Raw genomic sequence first — 15,156 nt, forward strand, 5'->3', positions numbered from 1 at the left:
TGCTGACTTATGATTTTGTTATCCAGCAAAATCAGAAATAATATGAACATTTAAAAAGTAAATAAGTAACAGTGTGCTGAAAGCTGCCTCGGCATTGCCAAAGCACAGTGAGGAAGACCAACCAAGTGTTATTGTTTTCTATTCCACAGCTGGAGCCCACACACTATATGAGAAACAAAACTTAATATTCTATACATTACCATTTCCTAGCCCTGTTAAATGTGGGCTGAATCTAGATATATATGATGTGAAAATAACACTATTTAGACTATACATTTGCAGCAATTTTCTTTTTGCTTAATATGCCAGATATTTTACTTTGGAGAAGTACATCAACTGCTCATTCTACATTTATTCAATATTTTAATTAATGATGTGCTTATATATTTGTATGACGTTTATGTACCATAAATATTCATAGACATGGGCCTTTTCAGGCATACATGGATTAAGCAATTAAAGTCAAATGTTACGTTTATGGAGAGCAGGAAGCGTCAGCTAAAGTAATTCGGTACCTGCAGGTACTGAGTTGACCTGAAATAAAAGTTAATCTTAACTTAGTGGAACTTGGAGTTAGTGAATAGAGTATTTTGACTTGTATTCGATCAGTTTCTTGCCCAGATTGGGGAATTCCCTTTCTCAGTAGCTAAATCTTTCACAAAGGAAAACAGAACAGATCTTTATTTCTGGGAAACTTCCAGGTTTGCCTTGGAGTCTCTGGAAATCACAGCTGATTACCAGGCTTTTGGGACATGCTTTGATCTATGGGTGTGGGAAATGATTCCTAGCTCTGCCCACTCTTTGCCCTTCTGTAGCAAAATCCTGCCCTTGTCATGCATCTTGTGTGGCTTACCCACCTCTTTCAGCCTACCTTTGTCCTCTATAGACCTTCTATATGCTGAGTGGGAAGCCTGCAGGGGAGAATACTCTCCCCAACTATTTGTGATATACGAACCGGTATCTCCATAGACTAAAACAAACTAGCTATAGTTGCTATCATGCTTCATACTCTGTCTTTCATATTTGAAACAAGACTGTGTCTAGTATATACTTAAAAAATGAATCTCTGTGTATGCTCCCTAGCAGACCATTTTAAATATTCAAATATTAGAAACATAGACTTATTGAATTTGACGGTAGATAAGAACCATTTTGACCCGTCTTGTCTGTCCAATTGTCCCTAAGTTAAATTCAGACCTTAATCAGTCCTAGGTCTTGTTTAGCATTCAGGGTAGCCATATCCCTGTCCCATGCATGTTAAAATTCCCTCACTGGATTAGCCCCTACCACTTCTGATGGGAGGCTGTTCCATTTATCTACCTCCCTCTCTGCAAAGTAAACTTCCTTACATGACATCTAATTATCTTACAAACTTAACTCTGCCTGCTTTTGCTTTGTAATACAATGCTTATCATAACAAAAAGGAACACTACAAATCACCTGACATTGTACTGTTTGCTTACTCACTGAGCACATTAAAGAAAAAATGACTCATCTGTTTGTTTAGACTGTATCAATTTTCAAAACAAACGAATCCCCATTAAACAAATGAAAGCAATAACTCCTAAAACTTTGTGGCAAAGATAGCAAACCTTAAAAGGTAATTAAACTTTCACAAAATCTACTAAAATATTCTTTTGACTTTAACCCTTTTGGTCTACAGAAAGAACAAGAAAGCAAAGAAAGTGCAGGGTTGGTAAAGGGTTAACCCTGTAACTGTTGAATCAATTGGTCTCACTCACTAAAAGAGAAAGGAAGTGACTGATTTGTGACAGCAGTTTCCTTGATAAGCATGCAGTGATACTTTCTTACTTGTGTGGTCAGGGAACTAAACCGACCCTCATTTAAAAATAAAGTGAGTCATTAAATCTGAGAATAGGAAAGAAATTGTTTAAATAACAGCAGCATAACAGTTTCCTTTTGAGCTCTGACTTTTCCAGCTGGAATGCGATCTTGAATATTTCTGACTCTGAAGCCAATGTTTAAATCTTTTTTTTTTTTTTTTTATTATCTTCTCTCCTCCATCCCTCCCTCTCCCCGTGTTCTGTAGATTTACACCGACTGGGCAAATCACTACCTAGCAAAGTCCGGCCATAAACGGCTGATCAAGGATTTGCAACAGGACGTCGCAGACGGGGTGCTGCTTGCCGAAATCATCCAGATCATCGGTAAGACTCAATGGCAATCACGAAACGTAGACTGAGGACCGGGGCTGGGACAGGCTGAAGTAGGTGGAGTCGGAAGGGAATTTTACACTTTCCAAAAAAAAAAAAAGTGAAGTTCAATGTGTTTCGGTATGCCTTCGCTTACAAACTCCAGATGTTATCAAGGTTCTGATTGTTCTGAGAATTAGAAAATTTGTTAGTATTTCAAATGCTCGGGAAGTAACTGTCCAGCCGTTCTTTTACCGTACCTTAAAAGTGCATCCATCATAGACCGAAATGTCATAAATGAAATCTTGATCAAACCATATGTCTCCCATGTGTGCATTCTACTCGCTGGAGAGGCTGATACGTTTCTGGTATGTCTTGAAACATTATCCCTGGCCGAGCAGAGACAATTGCTTAGGACTTCATGTCAGCAGTTACTTGGAGAGTAACGGGAGGATTAATAGCAGACTTATTCACACTCTTCTCTTAAGACTGTACGCTTTCATGTAGGGGCTTCTGGTGGCAATGAAAATAGGATTAGTGGGATGTTTTAGGTAAGATTAGAACAATGTGTGCTTTATTTAATTTAAATACTGCCATGTAACTTTTTTTTCTGTTCTAATTGCTTTATTTTCTTATTTTTCTCTAGCAAATGAGAAAGTTGAAGATATCAATGGCTGTCCAAAGAGCCAATCACAAATGGTAAGAAATGAATGGATTGTTTGGAACGTTACCCGGTAATAGCATCATTTTTATTTGAGTAATATACTACTAGCATTATGTGGAGCGTCGGCAGCAGACCATTGTTAAATTAATTTTAACTGGGAATTAATTGAGATTATCAGTGTATTATGATCTATGCTTTTGGATGTCTCTCTACTGCTGCTGAATGACTGCACTGCTTTATTAAAATACCCACAGCACGTTATAAATATTTATTTTCTTTATTCGACTTGGTCCCCCCTAGCCAGGGGCATCTTTTCAATGGCTTCTGTCAGTTCCACTCCGTATTCTTATGTATTATACAGAGTCCTGACTTTTTTTTTTTTTAAAGTGTTTTACAACACTGTCATAAAGGGAGGAAGGGAGGGGGGCACGGGAGGTGAATATATTTATAAACCTATAGGAATTCATAATGAGCCATACTGTGGATGAAAGAGAAAGCACTCACAAGAAAATGGATTTGGGTAAAGGATTAATGGAACTGTACCATTTATTGTTTATAAGATAATTATCCTTTATGTTTAAACAGAAGCATATTTTGCATGAGGATATTTTAATCAATAAACTGAATGGTTGATAGACTAATGAACTATGCTAGAAAGTTACAGTCCATTTATCGTCAAAGCACTGTCCTTGTATTATGAAGCGTAGATGTCTATTGCTATAAACATAAAAGCAATGCAGCACATGTTGAAGACAAGGCAAAGTTAAGGAAGGCTTACCTATACACATTCTTACACAGCCCTATTATTAAACAAAAATGAACAAAGGTAACCTGCAATGGGCTTTTTTGACTACCGACACACACATAAACACACACATAAATATCTATATACTGGTATATGTCATCCCATGAGGGATACATATGGTATCACTGCATGGATAACAGGTCGACTTTTACTAGAAAACCCATTGCAGGTTATCTTTGTTTAAATGTGTGTTTAATAAAATGTGGGTTACAAAGTTGTGTAATGCAATTTGAGAATGGGTACTTTTGATTTATGTTTGAGGAAAAAAGATAAAAAATAAATGTGTGTATAAAATGTTGTTGTTATGATCTCTGTGTTTTAACTTAGCGCTTACTTTGTTGAGAACTTCCTACACAAAGCCTGTTGTACCCGTCTCCTATGAAATCTTCAGGTAAAATCTGGAAGCGTATAGGGGGTCCCTTAATAACCAAGCACCATTTCAGCTGCTACTCCAGATACTTTCTAGTAAATTTTCTTGTGTTGCTAGCTATAACTGATTTGCATACCTGGGAACTCTTGGTGTTTGACCCTGAGAATAGGTGGTTTCTCAGGGACACATCATCAGGAATTGACATCAAATTCTACTCTGATTTTATGACCTATGGAAATGTTATCATTGAATATATAACAGTGAATATAGGTGACTTAGTTCAGCACTTCTCCCTGCTTGCTGCTAATAGTTTGTCATAAAGACAACTATTACAACCATTAGCAAACCAATCATAAACTTTGTGATGGGCCATTGAAGCCATTTAACCATCCTTGGCCTTGATTGGCTGCTCAAGCAGTCCATTGAAACAAGTAGGAACAGACCTCTGCCTGTAGCATTCGCCAATCACCCGCATGCAAAATAGTTGGGGGGCAGGGAAGACGCCAATGCATTTGGAGGGGTTCTACAGAATTCCACATGCATTTGCAAAAGGGTTAATGCTAAATTTAAAGGGACTTTTAAAGTGCATATGATGGCTGGCGTGACCCTTTAAATGTATTTCTTCAGTGCATTGAATTAAAAATTGTCTGCGAAAACATTTGACAGGCCAGATACACAATTCATCACTAGCTGAATATTTGCCTATGATTTTCTCAAGACTTGTTTTTTACTTTAGAATTTCTAGAGACTGACATTCAGAAAACAATCATTGTTAAAGTGTAAAATATGTAAGAATGCCACAAATGTCTTCGTATGAGAATTTAATAAATGTGGACATTGTATGATAGGGTAGCTGGTCACAAGCTCTGCACGAAATCACAAGTTGTATAGTAACCTTCTCCTTTTCTCACACCAGTATCCAGTATTGTTAATTTGTCAGATGCGCAAAAATTCCCTTCTGACCGTGTTGAAACAAATAGAACTTTCTTGGTTTTTTTTATTGCTGACTGATTTGTAAAGGGTATGGTCAATGACACATCACTAATCACTGTGTATTTGCCTCATCTACATGAATAGGATGGACCTAGGCCCCAAATGTTAACCCTGCAACCACATTTTTCTGACAGCCCAAGCAACTATCACTTGCCAGAAGGTAAATGTAATCTAAATTAATGCACCCTTATTCAGCTAGGGATTTCAAGCGACCTTTTATATACCAGGGCTTGACAAACCCTGGCACCAGGTCGCCATGGTGACTATAAACCATTTCCTGGTGCCCAAGGTTTTGCATTGTGAATCTGTCACCATATGCTTAGGGAAAACATAGGGTGCAGGATTCAAGATAGCCAGCTAGGGGCCAGACCCCTGCTGTATACCAATGACAAAAGCACCAGTACGCTCAGGCAGACCCTGAATATTTGTCCATATTCTCCTTGAGATGTGGTGTAAAAACCTTAATACTGCGGTTATGCTCATCTACTTTATGGGGACTCCAGGGTTAAAGAGGCATGTTTGACAGCTTGTACCTTTAGCTAGTGAACACCGTGCTTTCTGAAGGAATAAATATTTTGTTCCTTTTAACATTTCAATTTCAGAAGGCCTGAGACTCCTGTTATACCCTCAGGAGAGCATGGGAATACATTTGGAAAGCCGGGGTTTACATTTCCTTACCCAACATTTGCTCTTTAATTTAAAATAAATCAGAAGCAAACAATGAGAAGTATTTTTCCATAGAGAATATAAATGGCAACCAGTACTGGCAAATTGTATTTTATAGTGTTTATTGCTACTACAGCTATTTAAAGAAGATGAAGAATGCATTTCAGAGCATCTTTCAGGACAAGTGTCCAACCATGGATACTTACCAACTGTTTTTTTTAATTATAAATAGCGTGATTCTCAGGACTTTTAAGAATAGCTCAAAAGGCATGCAGAATTTATTTCACGGCAGCCTGCGGGCCAGACTTCTCCAGTTACTCTGTAAGCAATGGGCATACATACTAACTCAATCTATTTAAAAGACTGAAATAAAATGAGATTCACGGAGAAGTAGCTGAAACATGCCATTACATATCTAATTCTATACTTATATGTGCACTGGAACAGTACTATGGGTGGACAGATATAACTGGTGAAATGCTGAAGCCTTTTCTCCCTAGTGAGTATCCACGTGTTCTTATACGGCACAGTTACATGCTAATTGAAATGAAATAATAGAGGAAATGTCACTGGAGAAACTTTGCTTTAGCTTACTAAAAGTACTTTTATTTTCTACTTCTACAGAACTAAAAGCTTAGGCTAAGGATTTATACCTGGCATTATACAATTATATTATTGGGATAATGTATTACTCTAGTTTAGGAGAAGACATCAAATAGGTTGTTTGAATCATTAAACCAAATTATTATTTATGTATTTTAGATATATAACAAATATTATATGTATTATACATATATTTTCCTAAATAAATTGTAATGGCAAACAGAAACAAACATATCTTATATTATTTTTTTTTCTATCCCAATCTGAAGCTGATGACATAAATTGGGTAATTAAATTATAAACCAGCACTTAAGCAATACCACCCAGGCTGGACCTCAGGCAACCCCCATAGATATATTGTTGAACACAACTCATAATATGGTTATTAAACAAATCTAAAAAAATCAGCCTGTGTTCAGTAATTGAGCACACACCCTTGTACTTTACATATTAAACTATAATTATTTTGCTCCTATGGGAAATCGATGGATTTCACTAGGCTGATATGCATGTTTACCATCACTGTGCTGTACAGGTATCCAAAGCCCATCACAGACATTTCACCGTTTGGTTAGATAGTGATTTATATGTTCTGAGATGGTACCATAAGATGCCATGTTCATGAACAGCAAGGACTTATCATTTGCCTGTGGGTTATGAGAATACGCAAAATAATCCAAAATAGCATTTGCTTGTTTACCTGTCCCTACGGCAACAACGGATTGGAGAATCAGGTGACTTAGAGGAGCACTGGTATCTTTTTGCCACTTATATGCATATTGGCATTAATTCTGTAACCCAATGCCTAGGGGAACAAACTTCTTTGTAAAAGGGGACAATTATGTCTGTTTTCCAGGGAAAAGTAAGACAACCAATGCTTGCTGATCCAAACACTGTCTTTCAGCCAAAAGAAAAAAAAAACGATTTCTCGGCACTGCCACCTGCTTTTTTTTGTTTCACTGTCGTTCATCTGCTCCTTGAACATTCTTTTTTTGACACATTCTTTGTAAATTAGATCTGTTATTGTTTCCTATTATAGTACCACTCGTATTATCTGTTTACTAAAAAAAAATAAGGAGGGTATATAATTATATAATTATAATATTAAACTGTATCCACCCATGTGTACGAAAAGTCACTTGAATTGACATATCTCTCATTGGGTCTTTAAATCCAACAAAATCATTTGGTGTGAATTTACTAAAAAATTAAAAACTTCTAAAACTTAGTGTTTTCTACATCAAAATGGTACCACGTGTTGCCAGATGATGGCCTCTTTAAAGTGCATAGTGTATTTAAGGCATATCAAGTCCTTAATGCTGTATCCAACGATGATTTGAGGCAATCGCTGGTCTTGTATCAATAATAAAATAAAATATTTTATTCATCTAAAAAAAACACATTGTTTTTTGATGTGAATAAAATATTTTTTCTATTATTTATACAGGACACAATAAGCTCACTGAATCATTGGTAAATATTATGCTGCTGTTTGAATGCACCGGGGCATTGAACGTTCAAAGCAGGCGTGCCATGGATTTCTATTGAGATTGAAAATTGTATTAATTAAACATTTAACCCAGAAGAAGAAAAACAATTGGATGGGACAAAATCATTCCCATCCATGATTTTTAAAACTGTTCAAATATTTTTATGTAAAAAAAAAGTTTATAGAAATGCCTTTTATGTAAAAAACAAAACATGTTCCCTGAGTGTCTGGATAAAAAGGTGCATTTCTTGCTGAGGATATCCTGGTGGAACAAGATTGTAAAATCCCATACAAGGATTTGACAACTCAGTGTATCTCTGAAAGGACAGAAGGTGATGAATGGCGTGTGAGTGTTGAGTCATTACTGAGTCATAACAGTCCATTGTCTAAAGATAATTCAACTAAACCCAAAGTGCCCACTTAGCATGTTAACATTCAACTAAACACATGTAATTAGTTATACCCTATGTACTATGTAAAGCTCTGCATTGATCTTTACCACTATATAACAAACAATATTATTAGTAATAAATGAACAACATGTAACATCGTCTTTGACTGCCTCATATATCAATACATGAATGGAATAGAGCTCTTAAATTACAGAAATTACAGAATTTACAAACTGCAAATGATTCACAATTAGGATCTTTCGTTAGAGCACAGAAATCTCCCATACCCTGGGCCCTTTTCTGCAATAGGGGATAGGTCTTCCTATAAGTAAAGAGATATAGTTTATAAATAGCTTTACAATAATAACATTTTTAATTAAAAGTACTATTATAAGTTAACTGAAGGCTACTATGGTTAAAATTTGACATTCCATGCTGTTGTGATGGATTTAATTTGACCTGAAAATTATGATTTCATGAAATGTCTTGGTATGTCCCCTTCAGCATACTAAGACATTTTGAATAGTGCTATCCTTCCAACATTGTGGGAACAGTCTGGGGGGGGGCTTTTATATTCCAAGATGACTGTGCCCCAGCGAAAAAAGTAAGGTCCATAAAGACATGGTTGGATGAGTTTGGTGTGGAAGAACTTGACTGGCCTCACAGAACCCTGATCTCAACCCCATCGAACACCTTTTGGATGAACTGGAACTGAGATTGCAAGCCAGGCCTTCTCGTCTAACATTAGTGCCTGACCTCACAAATGCTCTACTGGATGAATGAGCACAATTTCCCACAGAAAAACACTCCAAAATCTTGTGGAAAGCCTTCCCAGAAGAGTGGAAGCTGTTATAGCTGCAAAGGGAGGACTACATATTAATTTCTATGTATTTAGAATGCAAAATCCTTGTTGGTGTAATCGTCAGGTGTCCCAATACTTTTGTCCATATAGTGTACTTATCATTACCTTAAACACATACTAATTTTTAATAGTTTTGTGGGGAATGATATAAAGTGGGGTACGTACAAACTTTCAAGGAGCTACGAATCATTATGTGGAAAGTCATTTATATTCTGCTTAAATCTATATGTGTATATAAAGTAAATATGCACATTTGGTATGTTGGTATATCTGTTTATGTGTTTGTGTGTATTTATGTATAAAAACTAAAGCACAACACCTGTTTTATAAGACATTAAGTTCAAATATCCTTTGGAATCCTTTAGGGCTGATTGCAAGTGCCTCTGATGCTGCCTTAAAATTGCCTGCATTTTATAGGCTTCCTGAAAACCAGCATGCCATATTATAAATACTGGAAATGTTTGGAATGCCACATTTAAAATCCAAAGAAAGAAGTTATGTCTTCGGGTCAACATTTGCGCAGTCCTTAACACTGTAAATGCCAGTCGCAAACATTGCTGTATAATAAAAAAAAATAATGTAAAGGGGCACATGGTGCTGGGCTATATAAAAATTGTGGCCCTCAAGGACTGTGGTTTTTTACCCCTGCTATTACTGTTTTGGATTTGCATGCATCGAAACCAGGTAAACAGCAACAATGTAAACATTTTACTTAATGCCCCCATATACACCAAATTGGGATTTTTCATTCATAAAATGTTACTGTTCTATAGAAGGAAAAATGACTGCACTTGTTTGGACATAAGTGAGTGAGTAGAATACGGCCAGTTGAAAGAATAGTCCATTATGTACAGACAGAATAATTCATCCCTATTCCAAATGGATAGAAAAACACAGGTTGGTTAAGGAACGTTGATTTAATTTAAGGACCAGCCTGAATTCAAATAAATATAAGTTCATGTGAAAATGGAAGATTACTTGGAGAAAGTATGCAGGAATAAAATCTAACCCACGTTACTTAAGAAATATGTATCTTGTTACTTCCAGTTCCGATTGGATCCCTCTGTGAGAAGAAAGCTTTTTTGTTTATTCAATTAGAGCCTTAGTCTTTCCCTGAAATACTCATTTTCTATGTAATTGACCTGCTCTGCCTCCTTCATTTCTTCTGTAAGTTTTTATAGAAAGACTTTAAAGGGGGCTCTTTCTGTCTCAGTGGAGGATCAGCATCATAGTCAACTGTAGGGAAAACAAGCTCCTACTATTTGTGGTAACCAGGTTCATTGAGGATTATGTATAGTGATTCTGGTGCAGTGTTTTAAAAGTAGTCTTATCACTATAATCACCCATGGGTGTTTCTGCTAACTGGACCATTACATTTACTGCTGTGATGATAAGATCACTTTTCTTCAAGAACCCCTTTAAACCTCTTTTGTCACAAATACGGTAAATGGCATTTAGTCTTTAAAGGTATTGTTCCACCTGCTCTGAACTGAATTCAACCCTTTTGCGACTCAATGCAAAGAAATAATAGAAACCGTAGAAACCGCTCCCGGTAATGTTAAATGCTGAAACCTTTATCACTTAAAATGCCTTGCTCATAGTTGTTTATTGGGAATACTTTTTGTTCCCGAGATCTAAAATCAATCAGTGATAGGTTGATCCCTAATGCTTCTTAAAAGCCTGGGTTATTTTATGTGGTTTAAGGAGTAAAATGACAGACTTAGCTGCTTAACATTTTATAGAGTGCAATTAATGGATTGCCTAGGTAGAACTGCACCTTTAGGTGTAAATAGTACCATTATCTTTTACTTTTTATGAACTTGTAACTTTTACTCTTTTTTTCACAAGGTTCTAATATCCCTGAAAACTGATCACACCATACAGGAAAATTAAACAATATTAACGGGGACACCTGTATTCATGCAGTTTAATACATCCTGGGCAGAGTATCTCCAAATCATGTTGATCTCCTAGAAACTGCCCCTGATCCCACCCTGTTCCAGTAGACCACCAGACATAGAATTCACACAATGTGCTTCAAGCTGCATCACCAGCTTCCCATGTGGCTCAGAGGGAACTAATGAAACTAGGGAGATCAAAGTTTAACTAAGAAATAACACCATTATTTAAACATCTCCCCATTATGTCTAAATTATTTCACATTGGTGTCTTTCTGAAGATGTTTTTAATATAAACAGCCCTTTGGGGAAATGATTCTTTTTGTGATGAGGACTGACATGGCTTATGAATTATATGTAGCTCCAGGCTCTGGAAATAGATCTGAAAATAAACTATATCTAACAGCTAGTTTTAAAGCATTTCTCTAAAATAATATAACATTTACTTAATACAATGTGTAATCCTTGTTTTCTTAGCTGTATATGCCACTTTTCTGTTTTAAAGGAATGTTTTATTTTCCATTATTACACAAAGTGCTCTTAATGGCTAATTTACTCATTATAATCTCATGGGCCTGAAAAGCTTTTGATCTTTTCATGTGAAGCGTACTTTTTGAATGTTTACCTTCTGCTACGTTAGCCTTGTGCCGTTTGGGTTGCGTGAGTAATGGGCACCTGGAGTTCTGGTTAGCCATGAGTACTTTACTCATATCTGTAGCCGCATGGGTGGATATGTTTTTTTGAAATTGTTAACACATGTGAAATAAAAAATATATGGGTGATTAAGGCATCTTAATTTATTAATTGTATTTTTAATGGTAAAGGCTGTAAGGGAATGCTGAATAGTTATATTTTCTGTAGGGAGCAAGGGTGGGGGAGGACATCCCTCCAAAAAAAACTATGAAGGAGAGCTGGCACAAGCTGCCATGTTGCCAAAAAAGATCTCTCCTATGTGCAGTGGTATACTTGGGATCTGAAAGTAAACTGAATGTTATAGCTATTTCTATCATTTGTGTATAGAGTGCTCTTAATGGCGGCAATCATAGGCCCATTTGCACAAAGTAAAATAAAACATTTCATCTCACAGCAAAACTATACATTATGAAGGGCCAGCCCTGGGTGACTTTTCTTCTAGAAGAAGGTTCACGCTGCATTGTTAAATAGTTGTGATTTCTTTCAAATTTGATTGTATATTTTTCAGTGCTAAGCCTTTCTTGCTTGAGAAACTCTTGTGGGGTTGGACCTTGAAATAATTTGTTTTGTAGTAATAAAGCAGATGCTGTCCTTTGAGGATTATTATTTACTGATTTAAAGAGCACCACAATATTCCACAGTGTTGACAAAGTGTCTTGTTGGTCAGCACACTCTTAATTTAATTTTATGTGAAGGAGATTATAGAAGGTAACCAATGAGGATTGAATGGGATCTCCTGATCCTGAAGATTTTTGCTTCATGGTCAAATAAGTCTTATTAGATCACACAGCACATTGACACTAGTTTAAGGTTACCACTAAAAAGAAGAAAATGTCCATTTGAGTGACTCCAGGGTACTTGTGACTTTTTTTTTAACACACTATATTTGTTTTACATAAAACCTTTATGTTGAATGATATATATATATATATATATATATATACACACTCAACAAACAATGAAACAAATGTAGAGTCACATGGGCATTCAGGACCCCAGTTGAAGAAGAGGTCCCCGAGGTCCTAAAACCTTATGTGACTCTTCACCTTTTCCTCTGGTGTCCCAGTAAAAGGCTTCAACTTTCACTAAAGAGTGTATCGTGTCTTTGACCAATATTGCTATATCGATATATATATCGTAGGAAACAGCAAGTCATTATATATACCTTTTCGTTTACTGCATACCACGTGGTCTTTGGCTTTTTACAGCTAAGAAGAGGTTGGAATAGGACCACAAGCTGCTGTTACATACTGGATAACTCACAGTAGCTAATACAAGGGGATTCAGGAGTTAACCATTTCAACTCACGGGCTTCACTACATGTTATAAAGCATCAACCTTAATGAGCTTTAGCTGCTTAGAGTGTTTGTTAGCTCTGTATAACACATATTAAAATAAGTGACGTTTTATTGCTTCACCTCACTGTTTGACTCATGCATTATACAGAACCATCCCAGCTCTTCATTTCAGGGTTGGTCCTTTTATAAGGCCTAGTAAAGTTAGTGAATTCAAATTTGCTGCCTTTAATGTTCACCAGATAGCCCGTTCCTGGTTGTTGAATGCTTGGCCTAGTCTTCCAGTGCCGTTACTATGATCAGAAATCATTTTACTCCCTTTGTTATTAGCACACCTTTCGTTATCATTTGCAGGTGCATCTCACAATCCTCTTATTTCTTGTCAAGCATAGTTATATGAATATAAAGTAAAGTTTGCATAAAACTTAATGTAATACTATTATTCTTCAATAGAGCAGAGGGAAACATATTATTGAACTTCCAGAATACATAAATTCGCTAAAAAAACATCAAAAAAACTAATGCCTTCTGTGTAAATTCTATCCCATGCCCTTTGGATAACATTAACATTATGCAGTTCGTTGGTGTCAGTTTTAGTTTCTTAGTTTTATTTACTCCTCATACAGCTGATTTCCACTGAGGCCGAGGGGACAAACAGTAAAACTTTAAAGGATGATAAGATGTGTTAGTGCTTAGATAGGGTTGATCATTTTTGACAAGGCACAATCATAATAGATATATTTTTTGTTTTTTTCATGTATATTTACATGTTCTGGCACATTAAAATAAACACATAATTAGGCGGTGTGTTGCAAGTTTTCTTTCTGGGGATGGTGGTCCGCTGCTGAGACCCCTTACATTTGACAAGGCTTCCCTCAAAATATTAAATCCCTATAACACATTAAGGTCCTTTCTTAATTGAAGTGCTGAAGATACAATAGGCTGAAACTGAACATTAGCTATGCTGCATTAAGTACAATTGTTGCTGATAAACATCATAATCTGTAATTGTATGATACAAAGTTTTGAATAAACACTTTTTTACTGTAGCTAGCGTTTGTTGATCTGTGGTGTCCAAGAATACCCCACAGACTGCTAGTCAAGGATATCAGGTAGCCCATGTGTCATGACATTATACCGGGTTAACACTTTAAGCAGTAGCTCAAAGCCTTTCTTTGTTAACTGTTCCCAACAAGCATCTATGCGCTGCAGTATCGTGAGTGTAGATGATTTGCACAAGTGAATGTTTTCTTTTATTTCAGCTCAACTATATCTGAAGTTTGGAGATCACATTAATCTGCTCCAGGAGCTGATGTTGGCTTGAACAAGCAGAAAGATTTCCATACCTTGTCTAGTTGTAAATGCCAGTTTATGACCCTTTTCTTTAAATGTGTATACTGTAACATAAAGACACACTGTTGATTATGACAACACAGCTTCTCCTTGGAGAAAGAGGACTCAAGAAAGCCTTTACTGGATTTAATCCAACAAATGCAGCTGCTACTCCCCACTGTGTCCCTTATGTCCGCTAACATCATCTAAACATAAATCTCAAAACCCTGCTGGGGGAACAAATCTCTGGGTAATTATTTCTTTGTTACAATATTAAAATCAAGCGCTGAGCATGTTCAACACATGATACTTTACGCGATATTTTTGTTCTGTATTTACTGGATAAAAAGTCATAATTTTGCTTTTGTTTTCATGGGAAAGCATACGTAAACATGAACCAGCTGCTTTGTGCGCTCATGTGTCAATAGGGCGCCTGTAGAGATTGTGGATTAATTCATATTTCTCATGAAGTTATATCACGATCTTGTGTTGCTTTTTTAATCAAACTTGTGATTATTGTATTGTATTGTGTCTCAGTTAATGGATACATTTTAATTGTACCACTTGCATTACAGGTGGGTCCCCTTGTACTTGGGGACCCAAAATCTAATGCCAATGTTATGTAAAAACCCAATCTTACAACAAAACACACACCACCATACAGACACAGGAAAAAATAAAAAAACAACAGCACTTTTCATACATGTTCTTTTCGCACCAAAATCAGTCTCTTACATAACCTCTATTGAAATTACCAATGTAGCGATCGATTATAACAAGTGACATCATTATAAGCGATTCAGTAACAGACTGACCCCTGCTCATTCAAAAAGAAAACAGGCATCAACTCCGAGATGACCAGCCTTTTCCTTACCATTTTATGGCTTTACTTGGCATCAATAATAGATTCCTTAGTGATGTTGGTTGCCCGGTTAAATGAC

The 15,156-nt window shown here is 36.3% G+C and overlaps 1 protein-coding gene across 5 annotated transcripts in view; it reads left to right on the forward strand.

Annotated features, from left to right (window-relative positions):
• LOC149302740 (neuron navigator 3-like) overlaps positions 1-15,156 on the forward strand; it is a 251,034-nt gene that overhangs the window by 124,992 nt on the left and 110,886 nt on the right. For all 5 annotated transcript variants that reach the window (XM_089482187.1, XM_089482183.1, XM_089482185.1 and 2 more), the window contains exons 2-3: positions 2,051-2,168; positions 2,800-2,852. In XM_089482187.1, coding sequence (XP_089338313.1) covers positions 2,051-2,168; positions 2,800-2,852 — 171 coding nt within the window. The remainder of the gene's footprint in view (positions 1-2,050; positions 2,169-2,799; positions 2,853-15,156) is intronic.

Source organism: Sceloporus occidentalis, unplaced genomic scaffold (genome assembly GCF_023333645.1).
Source record: "Sceloporus occidentalis isolate IW3139 unplaced genomic scaffold, rSceOcc1.0.p SCAF_17, whole genome shotgun sequence".
Taxonomy (NCBI): domain Eukaryota; kingdom Metazoa; phylum Chordata; class Lepidosauria; order Squamata; family Phrynosomatidae; genus Sceloporus; species Sceloporus occidentalis.